The sequence below is a fragment of the Narcine bancroftii genome, chromosome 6, assembly GCF_036971445.1.
Source record: "Narcine bancroftii isolate sNarBan1 chromosome 6, sNarBan1.hap1, whole genome shotgun sequence".
Classification (NCBI taxonomy): Eukaryota; Metazoa; Chordata; class Chondrichthyes; order Torpediniformes; family Narcinidae; genus Narcine; species Narcine bancroftii.
Window position 1 is genome coordinate 12,137,880 of NC_091474.1, and position 20,506 is coordinate 12,158,385.

Below are 20,506 nucleotides of genomic sequence, written 5' to 3' on the forward strand. Positions count from 1 at the left end.
CCCAAGTTTACAGATAAAATCTGTGATCGGTGCAACTCTTGCTAAGCATGAATAAGGAGACACTTTAATAAGAGAGTTACCCCAACAACGAGCAGCATCAATGCCATTGCTGTTTCACACATCTTTATTCAAAACAGCTGCTCTGAGCAAAGCACAACCAAGACACTCCACTAGCTGAATATTTGCTCCCATCTTCACCAATGTGTTTTTTATGTGTTACTTCAGAGAACATTTACTTCTACAATTTTAAACTTATATTTTTACCTATTCAATTTTTATTTAATTTCATTTTTAAAATTTATTTTCCTTACTTTTTGTTTACTGGTTACTTAAGATTGCTGTTTGGTTGAATTCTGAATACCATGGGTTTTACTGTACTTAATTTTTAATTGAGTAAAAATGACTTGGATCCTCATGATGTAAATCTTTAGCAATATTTGTGCATAGTAATTCAAGGGTTGTTTCATGAGCAAAAAAAAAATCTGCTGCAGGAACCCATTGGATTAGTGGGAGGAAATACTTGTCAATATGCTGGGCCAAAACCCTTCATCATTCTCTTTCACCCACTGATGCAATTCGACCTGCTGAGTTCATCCATGAGATTGTTTTTTTTTCTCCAGATTCCAGCATCTGCAGTTTTCTGTGTGACTTCTGTGGTTTCATGAGTTTTGGTCCAACTGGACGTGTGCTGTAAGGTAGTTAGTGTGGGCAGGAATGCATTGAAATGAATGTTCTTAATGAATGTTACAAGGGGCTCAGTGATCTACTCTGGCTCCTAATTCCAATCTTCACAGCAGAGCAATGGATGTAACCTGCCAATAATAATTAGACTTGCTGTGCACAGCAATTTTACAGTTTCACTGCCACCAGTTTAGGCAGAATAATTTATTGTATGCATTAATTATAGATAGAAAAGGCTTCAGATATGAAACTGAATACATATTTTTGCAAATTTTTTATCATCATCGTTAAGCATAGAGACCAGGTGCTTTGTTAGGTAGATATAACATTTTAGAACAAATTAAAATAATTTAAATTTCTTATTGGTACAGTCATGTATTTTTTGTCAGTACAGCAATTATCAAAAAGATAGATTTGAACTCCTTCTTCCAGCAAGCCATTGTAGTCCACACTGGCTTTATTTTATCTCTGAGAAAAGTGTTCTGTGAACTTTATTTTTGCCCCTCGTAAAAAGATTTTTACATGGGAATTTTGCTTTATCAACAGATTCTTATTTAGTAAGGGGATCAAGAAATCAAAATCAAAATGAGTTAATAAAGTTGGGGGTATTATTTGCCACAATTGAATTAGATCGCAAAATGAATTTGGGACCTAACTAATTAGGGCTCATGGGATCCATGGCAAGTTAGTAAATTGGAACCAAAATTGATTTGGCAGTAGGAGACAAATGGTAAATAGATATCTGTGATTAGTGGTGTTTCACAAGGAGTGGTGCTAGGATCCTTGTTGTTTGTAAAATAGGTGTATACTTTGGATGTAGATATAGGAGACATGATCATTCAGTTCACAGATGACACAAAGGTTGGTGGAGTTGTTGACAGTGTGGAGGGTAGTCTAAGGTTACAGGATAATGTTAATGCATTGGTGAAATGGGCTGAGAAGTGGCGGGGGAGTTTAACAGAGGAACCCATGGTGTATGTCCAAAGATCCTTGAAGGAGGCAGCACAGATTGATAGTATGGTTAAGAACCATATGGAATACAAGAACAGGGAGGTCACAATCCAACTCACTAAAACATTGGTCTGACCTCAGCTTGTCGTTCTGCTGTTCTGATCATCATACTGTTGGAAAATATGTGATAATGCTGGAGAGCATTCAGAAGAATTAAACCAAACATTGCCTGGGATGGAGAATTTCAGTTTGGACAGAGCTGACAGCATTTAAAAAATGTCCAGATGAGCACTTGATTTTTCAAAGCCAGGGATGGCCAAACTACAGTCCCTGTGCCAACTGAGGCCTGTGGTCCATTTCTAAGGGGCTGTTAGAAGAAAATAAAATGGTGGTGCCACTGGTGCAGACCTGCATAGAGCAGGGATAAAGTTTCAGCACTTTTCCACAGGGTCCATTTGCACAGAGCGGCTGCCGTTGGCTCTGTGCAGGCTTTAAACAGCCTGTTAAAGGAGCCGACAGTGGTTGAAAACTGACAGGATTAATTTTGTTTAGTCCATGACTCCTTACATTTTTTTTGTATGTGGCCCTCAACCAAAGACTTTGGCTTCCCCTGGTCTAGGCATAGAAGGTTATGAGCCAACTGCTGGAAGATGGGATTAATATTGATGGCTAGTGTCAATATCAGAATCAGATTTATTGCCATGAACGTGTGTCATGAAATTTGTTGTTTCGTGGAAGCAGTATTGTGAATTACAGAGGCAAAATTACTCTAAAATACAATTCCGTGAATACAAGACTTTAAAAAAAAAATTAGTTCTAAAAAGAGAAAAAAAGTGAAGTAGTATTTACAGGCTCATTGGCATTCAGAAATCCGTTGGCGGTGGTGGGGGAGCTGTTTTTGCATCTTCAGGCTCCTGTACCTCCTTCCTGATGGTAGTAGTGTTGGAAGAGGCCTAGGTAGTAAGGGTCCTTGATGATTGAGGCTGCTTTCTTGAGGCACCCCCTCTTAGAGATGTCCTTAATGTCCTTATTGACTTGCTTACAACTCTCTGTAGCCTTTTCCTGTTTTGTGCATGGGCACCTCCATACCAGAAATTAATGTAACCAGTCAGAATGTTGTCCATGGTCCACCTGTAGAAATTTGGTGACATTCCAAATCTTCTCAAACTCCCAATGAAATATAGCCATTGGTGAGCCTTCTTCATGATCGCATTGTCATGGAGGCTGCAGGATAGATCTTCAGAGATGTTGACACCCAGGAATTTGAAGTTCCTTACCACGATGGGTGAATGGCCTGCTTCTCTGCTTGCTTTATAACTGTCACTTAATAAAAGTTACTGAAGGTGCAATTTAATTGGAGTAAGTGAATGAGGAAGGATGTTGCGTGGGTGTAATATATCTGAATCAATAAACTGAACATGGGTAATATGCTACAAAGATTTTTGTTTATCTGATTTTTGTGGTAATTGTACAGGAAAAAGCTTGGTGCTTTTTTTTAGTCTGTTGCATGCAATTAGATTGTCAGCAGCTATGAAAATACTATGCAATTTAATCATCCACGAATCAAGAACATGATGAAATACTCTTGACCTGTCCAGATGAGCCCAAATAACTCTCTTGAATCTTGACTTCATCCAAGACAAAGCAGCCCACTTGATTGATGCATATAAGTCATCTTAAAAGTTCATTCAGTTCACTTCCGACACCGTGTATAGCAGCTACAAAGTGCAATTCATTTACTCACCCAGGCTGCTTCAATTACACCTCCCAACCCAGCAATCTCCACCACCAAGAAGGACAAGGACAAAAGACAGGTGGAACCTGTAGATTTTCTAAGTTGTACATGATCCTTGGGTTGTGGGGGTCCTTGAGAATTGAGGCTGCTTTCTTAAGACATAGTCTCTATGCAGTGAAGACTGGTGTCCATGATGATGAGTTAACAACCCTCTGGAGTTTTTTCCTTTCCTGTGATTTGGCAACTCCATACCAGACATTGATGCAGCAAGACAGAATGCTCTCCATGATATACCTGTAAAAGTTTTCATGAGTTTTTAGTGACATACTGAATCTCCACAAATTCCTCACAAAGTGTAGCCTCTGGCAAGTCTTCTTTGTGATTGAATCAACATGGAGGCTCCAGGACAGATCCTCAGAGATGTTGACACCCAGGAACCTGGTTCTTAATCCTCTTCACTGCTGACCCCCTCAATGAGGACTGGTTCATGTTCAGATCATGTCCTGAAGTTCATAATCATATCCTTGGTTTTGCTAACATTCAATGCAAGGTTGTTGTGACATCAATCAACGAACTGTACACTTCTGTACACTTCCTAATTGCCGTCTTTGATTCTGCCGACAATCGTGGTGTCATCAGCAAATTTGCAGATGGCATTTGAATTGTGCCTGGCCACCCAGACATGGGTATAGGATGAGTAGAGCAGTGGGCTAAGCACGCATCCTTCAGGTTTGCCTATGTTGATAGTCAGGAAGAGGTGTTGTTTCCAATTTGTACTGACTGTGGTCTTCCGATGGGGAAGTCAAGGATCCAGTTGCAGAGGGACTGTAGAGGCCCAGTGTTTGGAGCTTGTTGACCAGCACTGAGGGAATAATGATATAGAGTTATAGTCGATGAAAAGTTGCCGTATGTATAAGTTGCTGTTGTCTAGTTGATCCAGGGCTAAGTGGAAAGCCAGTGAGATTGCATCTTCTTTGGTGTGATTGTAACGGTAGGCAAATTGCAGTAGATCCAGACCTTTACATAGGTACATGAGCTGTCTATCAAACTGCACTGGGGAATACCTTCAGCTGTGGTTCAAAATGGTGGCTCGCCACCACCTTCCCAATAACAATTTGGGATGGGTAATAAATGCTGGCCTGGTCAGCAATGCCCACAACCAAAAATTGAATAAAAACATTATTAGTTAAAGAAGTCAAAGGCTTGGAACTACAAAAGCTCAGTAAAACTTCTTGATACTTTTTAGCATTGCCATTGCCCCTTTTCATATTTGGTTTCTGCCACCAAAGTTGGAGTATAAGAATAATGCATCATCCCTGGCAAAAATACATCTTGGCAAGGAATTTATTTCAACTGCTTCTTATGTTTCAATTCAATGGCTTCAGCCTGCAAGGAATGCATTGTTATTTGATCATTTACAAACAAATATTTAGCATCATATACAAGATCTTTATTTTTCAATTCTTGTACATCTATCTGTACCTTCCTGGTCTGTTTTACATTTGTGAAATAGGCACCCAGTAAGCAAAACATATGAGGTGAAAAAGAAGTAGTTCTGACGGTATTTAGGATCATAAAATATTTCAAAATTACCTCAAATTATTTTGAATTAGTCGTTGTAGTTGATGATTAACTGTCGAAGAAAATGATATGGGATTCTGATTAATTTTAAAAAAATTTGTCCTTTAGGATGGCAAAGGTTATGGAATTGGGGAGTTGGTTTGGGGAAAAATAAAGGGATTCTCGTGGTGGCCTGCAATTGTGGTTTCCTGGCGCACACCTGGAAGAAGACGAGCTGCATCAGGAATGAGATGGCTTCAGTGGTTTGGAGATGGCAAGTTCTCAGAGGTCAGTACAAAGCAGGTGACAAAAATGTGTAAAGTTTCAGAACAGTTTGACAACTTTTTTCTGAAGATTAAAAAGTTAAACTTTAGGTTTGAAGTTCACATACGAATATCTAATATAATTATGCTACATTCCCATACGTGCTAACTTTATATAGAACTTAACATGCAAAAGATAAACTGGTGAGAATGCTTGCATAAAGTTGTAATCATGTGAATATAATAGTCAAGAATTTCTTCCATTTAAAGCAATGATTTGTGTGCTACGCACATTGATTTACCCTAATATTAAATCGCTAATACTTGAAAATATGTCCTGATTGCAAGTACAAACTCATATGCAATGAAGCCAAATGGAGGGTAACACTGACCTCAACATACATAAAATGTATCTCGACACTCAAAGTCATTCATGCTAATAAGAAAAAAAAGACCTCTGTTGAAAGGGATGATCTCAACAAATAATATCCCAGAAAGCCAGAGAAAGCAAATTTGCCCAGAGAATAAAATAATTTTTTTTTTGCTATTTAGCATTCTCCCTCCTCTTTCTAATGCCATTCATGTCCCCAATCACATAGTGCCTTGGATTTCATACACTATTGCTGCAGAGGGTCTTTCAAAACAACCTGCACTTATGGTTTAACACATCTTTTCAGACACTACAGAATTTCCAGTCCAATATTTGAACTCTATTTCCTATTTCCCTCTAATCTTGTTTTTCTTTTCACAAGTGGTGGTAAGTAATTTTGACATTTAAAAGTAAGACTCTTAATTTTAATGCTGTTTGACATTTATTTTATTGTATCTACAAAAAAATCTTCTTTATGGTTAATGCAGAATCTGAAGACTATTAATTGTCAATGCAAAAGAAATTTGCATAATAACTATTCCATTCTGAAAGAAATCCCTCACTGGTATTTGAGTACTCAAACTAGACCACTCAGGAGCAAAGGTTTTAAATGGTTGGAATTATTTTGATTTTTTTTTAAGGAAGTATTAGAATTGTTACATATTTCCTGTCTGTGTCTTCAAAATATATTTATAATAGACTGGTGAGTAACTCTTTCTTTTCTCCTGGTATTGGGAATTGCCTAATTTTTGCTTTGGCCGGTCTTCGAATATTTGTATAGTCTGTGGTTGACTGTGAAGAGTGATAATATGTCATTGTGTAGGATATCCCACAGGACCTACATCTGCACCAACCATTTTCCCATCTACACTAGTCTCACGTCCATATTAGGACCAAATCTGTTTATGCCTTGCTTTTTAAGTGTTCATCGGCATGTCTCTTAAATGATGTAATCGTATACAGTTCCACCATCTCATCTGGCATTCAGATATCAATCACTGCAAAAAATCCTAGCTCTCAGATTCCCTTTCAAATTCCATCTTAAAGATATTCCCTCTTGTTTTTGAGACTCATACCAAGATTTAAAAGATCTCCTGACTAGCTACCCTATCTATACCCCCTCATAATCGAATATCTATTTATCAATTGCCCCTCGGTATCACTGTTTATGAAATCTCTTTCCACACCCAATATCCTTCAATACCTGATGAATCTCTTCTGCACTCTTCAGCCAATCCCATCCTTCTTATAGACTGCACATAATATTCCAAGTCCAGCCTAACCTGTGGTTTGTAAAGTTGCAAAATAACATCCTAACTCTTCTGTGGTCTGACCTATGAAGATAAGCATGCCTTCTGCTTCTTCCTCACCCTACTATCCTGTTTTGCCACTTTCAGGGAACTATGGACTTGGACCCCTATGTCATCCTATGGTTTCAATGACATGCTGCACAACACCCACCTTAACAGCCGTAATGCATAACATTCCATAATACACCTGTCTATGTCTTTTAAAGTATGTGTTTCATTTATTAAAAACAATGGCAGGAGAGATGAATTAGTAAAATAGTGAGTGATCTCATTGAACCATTGCTTATCACTTAAATTTTGTGAAACTATTCTATCTTTATATAACAAAAATCACTTGAATTTCATTAAAGAATCCTGTATGTATCTTAAGTGGATAGCTAATGGAAACTATGAACTTGGAACCAAAAAGTGGGGAATTTAGTTATGCCATATCCCACTTAATTTTTGTTTGTTGAAGACAACCTTTAGATAAAATTTGCCAATCTTTCTTTGCTCTGGGGTAATCTTGTGCTTACCCAGAAAGTTCACTCATGAAACATTTTCACCATTATTCTTTATGAGGCCTCAGAATTGATCCCAGCATTGTTGGATGCAAGTACAAACAGACCTCTTCCCATGTCCTTACTAGCCTCCCAGAATGATACAACAGTGGAGAAGGAGCTAATTTAATCCTCTGCAGCAAGAAGAGTAATTATTCCCACTCTCAAAATTATTATTTTTTTCTCTCCTTTATATGTTGTACATTTTACTTTTGGAGATTACTCTTGAAACTATCTACCACTTTAACAGACAACATTTTGCATAAAACACCCTTTTTTCATTTATTTTATTCATTTTTCTATTTGGTAAATAATATTTAAAATCTGATGGAAGCCTCTGTTCCATCGGGATAACTGTTGTTTAGTGCAAGTGCCACTAATGTGATAGATATGATCCATGGACCTGTCCTTTGCTCTCGACCTAGTCTCTGGAATTTGGGTTGAACTGATCAAAAGTAATAGATCTCACTTTCCTGGTTCACCGCATCAGTGGAAATTTCAGTTAACAATTGAATATAATGACGCTATTCTTCAGCACAAATCTGAAGAGAGATGGCACAACAGCTCACAATTTAGAACAGCGGAGGGGGATGGGAGGCAGAACTGTCCTTAAAAATGTGCAATTTTCAGAATGCTTTGGATAATTAACATTTTCCAACTTTCTTGTTTTCAAGGTTTCTGCTGACAAACTTATGCCTTTAACTGCTATTGGCCAATATTTTCACACATCTGCATTTAACAAGCTGATTTCTTACAAAAGAGCTGTGTACCAGGCTTTGGAGGTAATACATTTAAGAATTAGGAATGGAGATTTTGTATTAAAGTCTTTGGGCTGCTTCTGAAAATCTTTTTCTTTTTCAATAGTTGGGTTGTTTTGCTAACTTAGTTTGGAGGGGCACTTTTCAATCAATGTTCGTTGGGGAATCATGGATTCCCAGCTCCTGATCTTGATTAGGAATTCAGGTGCTGTGAATCCAGGTCACTGTGATTCACAGCACCTGGTCATGAAAACAGGAAACGCTGGAAATTCTCAGTGGGCCAGGCTGCATTTCAGGTCAAAGATTCTTTGTCATAATAGGAAATGAACTCTGGGTTGGCAATTCATTCAGATGCTCTGTTTTCCTATTCTGAATAGGTTTTTTGGTGTACAAAACAGCCATAATAAAATGTCTGCTAAATTCACATCATCCATTTTGAAGGAAGAACCTTCCCTCTACTATGTAATGCTCTGTAAGATTCTAGCCCATGGCAACTGCATGGCATTAAACTTGCCTCTCAATACTGAAGAAGAGTAAACACACAGAACTGGGGAAACTCAGCAGGTCAGAGAGTGTTCTTTATATCAAAAAGATAAAGATCCATAACCAACACTTCAGGCTTGAACCCTTCAACTAATAACTTGATGAAGGTCTTAAACACAAAACATTGGTTATGGATCTTTATCTTTGCTATATAAAGTACGCTGTTTGACCAGCTTTATGTTCACTTCAATCACAGTGTCTGCAGACTTTCATGTTTTACCACTTTAAAGAAGAAACCAGCTTCAGATGTACCTGATGATGCATGACTTCCCAGAGTCCACTTTCAGATTGATGATCGATTTCAATGGTTTGTGGACTTCATCAGTTTACAAATTCAGAAGATATCAAAAAAAGAGGAACTACAGTTGTTATGTTTCTTTACCAAAGAATTATTTTGAGACGTACCTCTTGTTTTACTTTGCATACAGTAAGATTGCACTCAGGGAATAAGAACATTTTGAAAGAAAAAAAATATTGAGAGAGTATTTTGACTAAGAACATCTAGAGATTTTTTATGTTCTTCGATAAACATTTTACTGTCTAATTCAGAGCAGAAGGGAGAAGTGGGTTTATAATCACATCCAAATAATTCAATGAGCACTTACTGTTTAAATGTGACAAAATTCTGCCTCTGTCACACTTTCAGCTAGTGACCACTAAACCCTGAAACCCTGCAAGTAAAAAAATATTTTCTTCCTTTAATCATTATAAAAATAGTTTCTTTAAAACTTTAAATCACATTGAAAAATACACACACACATATGTATCGATATCAAATTACATGTGAATATTTTCAACCCTCCCTCTCTCCTTCCCTAACTCTCCCCCCTTTTCTAAACTAATAATAATAATAAAAATAAGGAATAGATAAGAAAATAATATATATATAGATAATAAAGAAGAATGTCAATCTAAAAATATAAATTGATCTAAATTACGGAGCACAGGTTCACCCATCAGACCAGATATTGAGAGATCTTTAAATTTTTAAACCAACATTTTTTTATATATAGGCTCCATATTTTCAAAAATAAATTATACTTACTGCATAAATTATCAGTAATTTTTTCAAGTGGAATACATGAACGCAATTCTGCGTGCCATCTCTCTAACCCTAAATCTACATCAGATCTCCATATAGTAGAAACAACTAAAGCAATTTGTAAAAATTCTATTTGACGCATAGTTAATCTCAATTTAATTCAAGTATTTTTAATATCTCCTAACAAAAATATCATATGATCTATTGGAAGTGTAACTCCTATTACTTTATTCCAATTTTTTTTAAATTTCAAATCAAACGTATACTTTTGGACAAAGCCATGTAGAATGTATAAAAGAACCTACTTCTTTGTTACATCTAAAGCATAAATTTGATAATGTCAAATTAAATTTCTTTAACTTCTTAGGTGTTAAATATAATTGATGTATAAAATTATATTGTACTAACCTATACCTAACATTAATAATTTTAGTCATACTTTGTTTGCATAACTCTTTCTAATGATTTTCATCCATTTTAACATTCACATCAGATTCCCATTTTAGTCTTGATTTATGAATTCCCAATTTTGGAACAATTTTTGAAGTAATCTATACATTTCTGAAATAAACTTATTAATACCTCCATTAGATATGAATACTTCCAATTCATTTTGACTAGGTAACGTTAAATTATGACCTAATTTTTTAATTAAAAGGCTCTTGATAATGAAAAAAGTGTATTATTTGGTATATTAAACCTCTCATTCTTTGAAAAGTAATAGATTTACTAACTTCAAAGCAATCATCTATTATTTTAATTGCTTTTTGAAACCAAATTTTTAAAAGTTGATTATTCATACTTTAAATTTATTCCCCTCTTGTTTTTCTTCTCTGAATAAAATCATGGTTCCCATAATTTTATACATCTTTATTAAAGTCTCCTCTCACCCTCTTGTGTTCCAAAGAAAATAAACTCATCTGATTTGATCTTTCCTCAAATCGAGTGTTCTAGTCTTGACAACAATTTCCTTTCTCCTCTCTACCTTTTCCAGTAAAGCACATCATTCCTGGAATGTGGTGATAAAAACTGTATACATTATTCAAGATGCGACTTAACTCATGTCATACATGGTCCAAGATAACTTCCCTGCAATTAAATTCTACGTCTTGATTAATGAAGGATGGTAAGCCACATGACTTTTTAACCAACTTATTGGCCTCTTACCTCGTATTTTGAGGATCTTTGAACATTCCCTCTATGGCCCCTTAAATCCTGCACCACACTCAGTATCTTACAATATTGTATATTTTCTTGCCTCATTGAACCTTCCCAAAGGAGTTGCTTCACACTTCTGGTTTTAATTTCATTTCTCATCTATCTGGCCAACTAACCAGATTGTTTCTATTTTACTGCAATCTGAATTTCTCTTCACTGTCAACCACACAGTCAATTTCTGTATCATCTGTAGATTTCTTTATTTTGCTCCCGACATTTAAATTAAATAATTATTCTTGATTACAAAAATCAAGGGACCAAGTGGTGAATTCTATGCAACCTCACTGGGAACAACATCCCAGCCACAAAAACATACCCTAACAATTGTCCTTTGGTTCTTTGGCAAAACCAAATTGAGCAGCCAACTATGAGATCTGAGACTGGTTTTCCAATGAGAGCGAAGAACGCCTTTAAATAATGATATAAGCAAAAATGTTCTGAATTGTGTGGAGATTGTTCCATTATGGTCAGAGGTTCCTTCCCCAAGGTCCAGTTTACATCAGTAAGGGAGAAAATGAGGATTGGCTGAATAGTGAAGCCAGAAATATACATGCGTGTGTGATCCCTGAACATCACGAGCACACGTGTGAGCTGATTCAATTTTGCAATAGATATCATTTCATCAGAAATTAATGCAAGCACGACTTGCCCTGGTGATACTGATTTTTGTGCAATTTGTGTATTTAAAAAAAAAAGGCACTCTTCATTTTCATGTCTCTTGTTCTTTTTATTGATGTCGATTGATTTTTTTTGGTACAAATATTACCCTTCATTCTATTCCTTTTTTGTGTACATAAGCTTGCATACTATTCTTAACATGCACAAGTATTCTGCCAGTCTAATATGTTCTTAATTAACTCAAAACAAAATTTAGTTTGAAAATATTAACTAAAAGGTTTTTTTATATATCTCACAAATGATGTTAATTTTCCTTCTGGCAAACAACCATATAATTGAATTTAGAACTTGACTAAAAAGTGCATTTTTTTCTGTAAATTTGTTTCAATATATTTTGCAGTTCATATTGTGTGGTCAGAATTAGTCTGGTAAAGGTGGCATGTTATGTTATAAGGTAACTGAACAACTTCGGAAAGTTTGCATTTGATTAGGAGATTTATTTTCTACTTATGTGTGAATCAAAGTAATGCTTTCAGGAAAGATATCAGAAATAAATAGAAAAGTAGTCTTTATATTGTAGTCAGTGTCACAGGTCGAAATTCCCAGTAAATCATTCCTGTATTTAGCAAACCACCTCCAAGCAACTAGGGATACGGTGGTAAAGTTGAAAAGCTAAAAAAAATAGGAAGATACGCCTTTTGGCCCTGAATTCAGAGATTCAATTATATCTGGAAATTAAGGAAAAGAATTAAAAAATCACGTGTAGGTTGTCACTTTAGAGTGGATTGCACATACAGTAAAAACCCTGGGGATTGGTAGATGCTGGATAGTTGATTTTTCTAGTTGCTTGAGATTGCATGTTGTGTGATTGGCAAACTAACCTCTAGGGGCGCCAATTTTAAACTTTTGGATTTTTTACCTATTTATTTTCTGTGATTTTTATGCTCGTTTCTTGAGGCTGCCAGTTGCTTGAATTCTGGATAATGGGCATTTTACTATATATGTATTAACATTCTGTTTAATTCTTTTGCAATGAATGAGAAACTGAATCTTTGTTAATGTTGCAAATAAGTGATCAATGATCATAAAAACAAACTACTGGAGCAATTCAGCAGATCAAGCCAGCTTCAATGGGTGAAAAAGAATTGTTGGCATTTTGGGTCAGAACCCTTCATAATGGCTGGAGAAAAATGTCTTCAAAGTCAGCATGCCTTGAAGAGACTTCACTGTGAAGTAGTAAACTGGGGACATAAGATGCTGAAATCTGGGACAAAAAGCAATCTGCTGGAGGAACTCAGTGGATTGAACAGCATCAGTGGGAGATGTTTTGGGTCTTGACGAAGGGACCCAACGTGAAACATCGACAATTCTCGTTCTCCCACTGATGCTGCTCAACCCACAGAATTCCTCCAGCGGATCTTTCTTTTTTTGTCCTAGATTCCAGAACCTGCAGTCTCTTGTCTCCAGTTATGAATAGTGATGTAAGAGTTAAACAAGAAAATCTGCAGATGCTGGGGTTTAGTGCATAATGCAAAAGTGCTGGAGAAACTCAGCAGATCATGCAACATCCACATGAAGTCGATACATTCTTTTCGATCAGAGACTTTTTAGAGAATAAAGTAACCTAATGAATGGGACAATAAGCATTGATGGGGGAATTAGGAGCAAGAAACCTGAATTCAGGCTGAAACATCTTTTTTTAATGCTGTGGGATAAATTGGGAATATGAGAAATTGGCCATTGTTCCATTTATCTCTAAAGGTCAAGTACATCATATCCGAAACTCTTGGGACCAGATGTTTTTCGGCTTCTGGGGTTTTATTTTGGTTTTCAGAACAATTGAACCAAGCAGTTCAGTAGCATCAGCAGAATACCTGTATCAGCGGTTCAACAAAACAAACAACGGTCAGGTTTTTGAGCACTGATATGATACCACAAGTGGAAAATTCACATGAAATAATGTTTAGTACTTACCTAACAAAACTTGATCTCTTCTTACAAAAGAAGATAAAAGCAGCACCAAACACTAGAAATTCTCCTCAATGGCTTTTTCAAATGTTTCTGCTGTTGATCCCGATGCCTTCCCACCGCCACAGCCAGTCCCCGACACATCCCCATCACAGTCGCCCGTCCCGACACCTCCCCACCACCAGTTCCCGACTACAGTCCCCACTTGAGTCCGGGAGGCCGAGGTTCCTACTCCTGCCCGGGAGCCCGAGGGAACTTTTTCAATGTTGAGAATGGAGTTGCTGTCGCCAACTGCAGCTGCTGCCGATACTGAAAGCTTGAACCCAGCTCCATTTGGCATCTTCCTGGCCAGGAGCAAAGATTTCATTTTGTACCACAGAGGTCTGTTGTTACCAAACTGACGCCAACAGAGCGTCAGAGCCCACTTGGGAAAGTCAGGTGGTGAATTTTTTTCAACTTGGGATATCATGTTGGCACGAAAAAATGTTCGGTGTTTGGATCTTTTTGGAACTTTGGATACAGGGTACTTGATCTGTACTGCATTCCTAATCAGTCTGAAGGCTGCAGTCTAACATAAGTTCTGTCTATTCAGGATTTTATAGAAATTACAGGTTAGTTCAGCACTGAATGAGGCCATCAAGTCTGTGTCATTCCATTTTTGTGTTCTCTAACAAATCATATTGCTCAAATTCTTTTGATACAACTGTAAATGGTTATCTTTTTGTTACTTTGGCATAAGGGTGAACATTTATTTTGTGTCTGATATATCTTATCAATTCTTATAGATTGCCAGTAGCAGATCTGGAATGCCATTCCCTTCGAATGACCGAGGCACTTTAGAGGAACAAATTAAGCCAATGCTTGACTGGGCATTTGGAGGTTTCCAACCAAAAGGTTATGAAGGAATTAAGCCCAAACAAAATACAGGTAATGATGAAATCTTTGTCATTTCTACAGTGTAATGATAATGATGATGTAGGCCATCTGCAATAACAAATAAAACAAGTTAATTTTTTATTATTATGTTTCTCAATATTTAACTGGAAGCTGATTTAAAAGACATGCACTATTTGTCTGAAGAAAAAATTGATACAAAAAGAAAATGCAAATTTTAAAAGTTGTTTGAGCCCAATGTAAAATTGTGAAGTTTGAGGCATGCTCGTTAGATACAGATTCCTTTATTGTCATGTACTAATACACAAAATGTAATAATAAACAAAATGTGTCAACTTTTGCCTGCCTTAAGTCCCATAGAGGTTTCAGTAGCATTATCTGCCTCCCCCAGCAATCAGAGAAAGAGAAGCAGAGACACCGATGACCATACATTTGCCTCCAGCACTCCTGCAGTTGCCTCCTCTTCCATCCATTAGCATAACCCAGCTGCCAGATCTGAACTTCCAATACAATGAGGAAGCTTTCAGCACCTAACTCTTCTTTGGGAGCTCTTCTTGCCTTTAGCACCTCCTCAAATCCTGGTCCCGATACCTAGTTGCCTTGTAGAACCCAATGAATGGCATTACATCCTAAGCTTTTCAACTTTGGGGTCTCAGGTAACAAACCACATGACTTTTGAACACCTATAAAGCAATATTAGTGCTTGAGAGTTAAATAGCCTTTTACGCAGTCTTTCGTCATAGAGCATGGAAACAGGCCCTTCAGCCCACTTGCCCATGTTGATCAAAATGTCCTACCCACATTTGCCCCACCTACCTCTGCTAGATTCATATCACTCTAAATTTCTTCAATTCTTGTATCAGTCTAATTTTTTTCTTAAATGGTGCAGTAGTAATAGTTGCCTCAACCACTTCCTCTGGCAGCTCATTCCATACACTCACTATGCTATGTGTCAGAAAGTTAGCCCTCAGGTTCCTGTCAAATCTCTTCCACCTGCCCCCCCACCCCATTCCTGAAACCTACGTTCTGTGGTTACAGATTCCCCTACTCTGGGCAAAAGACTACAATAGCCCGATCTATTCTTCTCTTGGTTTTGTATTCAAAAAATATTTATTTATATGGCATTGATCACTGATGGAAAGTATTCATGTTTTTAATAAATCTGTGATAATAGTCCAAAAAATGTGTTCTTGTCTGTGATCATCAAAAGTTGCTACTTCCAGTATTAGTCACCCATACTAACAAAAATGATGTTCAAGTTACCTGGTATAGCTCATGAGGATTGATTGAAGAGTTACAAGTGAAAATTGATCAATGTCCTTTTTGATTTTCTGAGTCAGTTACTGATTCATTTGGAGCTGCAACATAATTATTCTATTGAACAAGTGAGGCTTGTAGCAGTAGCAACTCTGACTTGTGTTAGGTCTGCTTTGTTCATGAATGAGTGAGACAAACACCAGGCTGAGTCGAAATCAGGGTTCTTTGTTCTTTATTACCGGATTGTAACACTTGCGACTAACCATGTTAGTCGGAGAATACATTCTGCCGTTATCAGCAAAATGGTGATTTTTTATACCCTTGGATATGTGCTTAGAACATCATCATATCATTACTTGTCCAATGACTAAAACTGTTGCTATCCTTTCCCTGCTAGCTTCCTGCCTCTCAATCCATCAATGTCTCTCTTATCTTGTAAGTACAAGGATGCATTCACATCTTGTTACAGCCTTGCACATTCCCATCTCATGATGTTTTACCTAACAGGAGTACAAGGACACCTCCCCTTCTTGTTACAGCCCTGTACAGGGTAACTCCCTACACATTCCCATCTCATGATGTTTTACCTTACACTTGTAAAATTTTAGTATAGTTATGCCATTGAAGGAGGCAGAATCAAGCAGAATGGGCTTTTTTTCCCCTTTAAACACTTAGACAGGTCCCCTAACCTATATACTGTACATCTCAAATATTTACCTTCATGTGTTTCAATACAATAATCAGTAGTTAATAATGAACATAAATTACAAACTTCAATGTTTACATATATGGTTAAAATTTATTTATTTGGACAACAAATATAATTCTTTCATATTAACTTTTCAATAATTTGTCAGATAATGATACTGGAGGTGGAACTCCTGTTGAAGTCTTTGTCCCTGAATACTATCCTCCTACTAAAAAACAGAAGACAAATTTTTATAAAAGCAAAGAAGGGACTGAAGAAGAACACCGAGGAAGAGGTAAAGAATATTTTGCTATTATCAGTCAATTTGTTCAATGCACTTAACTACTCACAAATTTCTTTTTTTAAATTTCTTACAGAAAAAATTTTCTTTCAAGTTACATCAAATAATAAAAGTATTGAAGGTAATGTTTGTCTTTTATTACCTTTAAACTGATGCAACATTTTCCTTTTCATTGCAATTGTGTGGATTTAGTTGAACAGGAAAGTTGTACAAAACAGAACAGACATTTCGGCCCATCATCCCTGCACCAGCACAAAGTATCCATTTACACTAAGCCATTTTTATCCTCCCCATGTTCCAATCAGCTTTCCCTAGATTCTACCACTAGCCTATACACTAGAGGTAAATTGCAGTGGCCAATTAAGTTACCAGCCTGCATGTACATAGAGCAATGGGAGAAAACCATGTGATCTTAGGGAAAACATCCAGACTCTATACAGACACTACTGGAGATCAGAATTGAACATAGGAAGTAGGAACAGGAGTAGGACAAAAATGACCCATCGAGCCTGCTCCGCCATTCAATACAATCATGGCTGATCTAATTTATGACCTAACTCCACCTACCTGCCTTCTCCCCATATCCCCTAATTCCTCTGTCATGTAAAAATTTATCTAACCGAATTTTAAATATGTTTAATGAGGCAGCCTCAACCACTTCCCTGGTTAGAGAATTCCAAACATTCACTACTCTCTGGGAAAAACTATTTTTCCTCATCTCTGTCCTAAATCTACTCCCTCGAATCTTGAGACTGTGTCTTCTCATTTTAGTTTCCCTGGCCATCTCAAAAAACCTTCCTACATCTATCCTATCCATACCCTTCATAATCCTATATGTTTCTATAAGATCTCCTCTCATTCTCCTAACTCGAGCGAATACAATCCTAGACGATTTAATCTTTCATCATAAGTCAACCCCTTCATCCCAGGGATCAACTTAGTAAACCTCTTCTGGACCGTCTCCAAAGCCAGTATATCCTTCCTCAAATATGGAGACCAGAACTGGACACAGTACTCCAGGTGCGGTCTCACCAGTACCTTATACAGTTGCAACATTACCTCCCTACTCCTGAATTCAATTCCTCTAGCGATGAAGGCCAACATTCCATTTGCCTTCTTAATAACCTTAATAACCTGCTGCATCTGCAACCTAACTTTTTGCGATTCATGCACAAGCACTCCCAAGTCCCTCTGCACGACAGCATGCTGTAGTTTTTCACCCTTTAAATAATATTCAGCTCTTTTATTTTTCTTGCCAAAGTGGATAACCTCACACTTACTAACATTGTACTCCATCTGCCAGACCTTTGCCCACTCATCCAGCTTAACTATATCCCTCTGCAGACTCTCCACATCCTCATTACAATTTGCTCTTCCACTCAATTTGGTGTCATCCGCAAACTTGGCTACACCACATTTTGTCCCCTCCTCCAAGTCATCAATGTAAATAATGAACAGTTGTGGGCCTAACACTGACCCCTGAGGCACCCCACTTACCACTCTCTGCCAACCTGAAAAACTCTCATTTATCCCGACTCTCTGCCTCCTGTCAGACAACCAATTTTCAATCCAGGCCAATATACTTCCCTGGACTCCACTTTCCTGTAACTTACTGATAAGTCTCTTGTGCGGCACCTTATCAAACGCTTTCTGGAAATCCAAATATACAACATCAACCTGTTCCCCTCTATCCACCGCACCCATTATATCCTCAAAGAATCCTAACAAGTTTGTCAAACAAGATCTTCCCTTTCTAAAACCATGCTGCGTCTGCCTGGACTGAACCCTTACGTTGCAGGAACTATGAAGGAGAAGGTCCACTGTGCTGCCCTGTGAATCATTTCACAGTTACATGGGGAACATTTTAATTTTTAGTATTTTGTCGATGACTATGATATTGATTATAGCATAGATAAATTCCAGCAACTGGAAACGGCAATTTACTCAAATAAAATGGTAGTTCCGAATATGCTCTTATTGGTGAAATATTAGGCCTTGCTCTCCAGAAGTATTAAACAACGTTTATAATGAACACATATTTTAAGCTGAATGCAATGAGACATTATTCTGGATGTCATTGATCCTGGGCCAATCACTGTGACCACGTTGAATTTTTACAGCTATGTAACTGTCAGTGTCCAGTCATTCCAAGAGGTACAGCAGTAAGGTCACAAGTAGTGGAAGTTAAGGTCCTGCTTACAGACTGCCCCAAGGATTTTCTGACAACTTGTATTGTGGAAGGCTTTTTGATTGTTCCCAAGTGTACTGTATGTAGTGATCAGAGACATGTGGAAAGAATGAATGAAGAAGGATTATCAAAATCATAATTTAAAATCCTGAAGCTACTGTTAATTAAGTTAAACATGATTATGCAGTGGAAGAAAGGAAAATAAGCAAAACTTCATTTATCTTTCATCTGAAGATCGACAACCATATTGAAATGAATGGGTACATGCTGGAGGCACCATCTGTAGGCCAGATATAAAGTTTATTCAGCTTCTTGTCTCAACAATTTATGGAATAGTTTACTATGGAACCAAATTTGCAACAAAAGAAAAAAAATCCATCATAATATGAAATATTCATGTGAAGAAATTACAACATGCATCTGACCTTTTCGGGCTAGATAGTTTCAAGCTTTTTTAGTTCTCTTGTACTGTGTGCATGGTTTATTTTGTAAAGAGCTTAAAATCATGCCAGTTTATGAAACTAATAGCTTATCCTGTGAAGTTATAAAAAGATTGAATAGAATTTTACTATTTCCATATTACAGAAATCTATATTTGTGAGGAGTTCCTTAGGTTTCTGTTTCATTGTGTAATGATGAGAAATGCACATGCTTTTCCATCATTATCGCATGATACTCGTGACCGTTAAAACTGCCTACTCTTATGGTAATGTACTAGATTTATTATTAAGACCAGTGAAGTCATCATTTGGTGATATAACGGATTAATTGAAATTTTGAGCCGAATGATTTAGGCTTGACACGTTTAATTTATGGAATTCCTGCAAGGCATTGAGTGCTGTACTTGCACTGAAGGTCTCATGATATGAATAAGATGCTATTACTCCAATTCTCTGAAGCTGTTATGATATTAACTACAAGATAATAGACTTCAAACTGCGCCTGTTTTTTGAGCAAGCAAATGGTTGAAGGTCAAATTGCCTGATACACTATCAGAAGTGGGAGGGGACGTTGAAGTTAATGAAAGTAATTTCATGGAGGAATAGAACATTCAACAAGAACAAATCCAATTTTTTAAGGGTTCCTCTTTGAAGTGTTCCTAGAGATGAGCACTCAGCAGTTGAGTAATGTCAAAGAATCAGCTTTCCGTTCAATATGACTAAATGGAGGATTCTTTATACCTATGGACAATGTATTCAATACATATGGACAGTATTAGTGAGTTAATGAAGTCTAAGACTGAAATCTTGAGCAGTTCTTGCCTTAAGAAAAAAAGCCACACTCTTACTTACCAAACCACATGTAAGTTTTTAATTACTGATTATTACTGCTATTATTCTTGGAAGAAGCTGTTCCCGCCTTTACCCTGTTGAGATCTTTATTCTGGTTCCTCCAATTGTGTGTCCAGGAAGAGAATGATGTAACCAACACAAATATAGAACATTAGAGTACAGTTCAGGCCCTTCAGCCCATAATGTTGTGCCAACTCATATATACCTTCCAAAAAAAACTAAACCCTCTCTACCTTATATCCCTCTATTTTTCTTTCATCCAAACTGCCTATCTAAGAGTTTCTTAATTGCCCATTTTGTTCCAGCCTTCACTACCAACCCTAGCAATGC

At 37.1% G+C, this 20,506-nt stretch overlaps 1 protein-coding gene across 14 annotated transcripts in view; it reads left to right on the top strand.

Moving 5' to 3' along the window:
* The window catches only part of dnmt3bb.1 (DNA (cytosine-5-)-methyltransferase 3 beta, duplicate b.1), a 333,238-nt gene that overhangs the window by 263,359 nt on the left and 49,373 nt on the right, over positions 1–20,506 (top strand). For 13 of the 14 annotated variants that reach the window (XM_069883973.1, XM_069883974.1, XM_069883976.1 and 10 more), the window contains 5 exons: positions 5,057–5,215; positions 8,084–8,191; positions 14,342–14,483; positions 16,565–16,690; positions 16,773–16,817. In XM_069883973.1, the coding sequence (XP_069740074.1) occupies positions 5,057–5,215; positions 8,084–8,191; positions 14,342–14,483; positions 16,565–16,690; positions 16,773–16,817 (580 nt within the window). The remainder of the gene's footprint in view (positions 1–5,056; positions 5,216–8,083; positions 8,192–14,341; positions 14,484–16,564; positions 16,691–16,772; positions 16,818–20,506) is intronic. The other variant, XM_069883981.1, reaches the window with a different exon arrangement.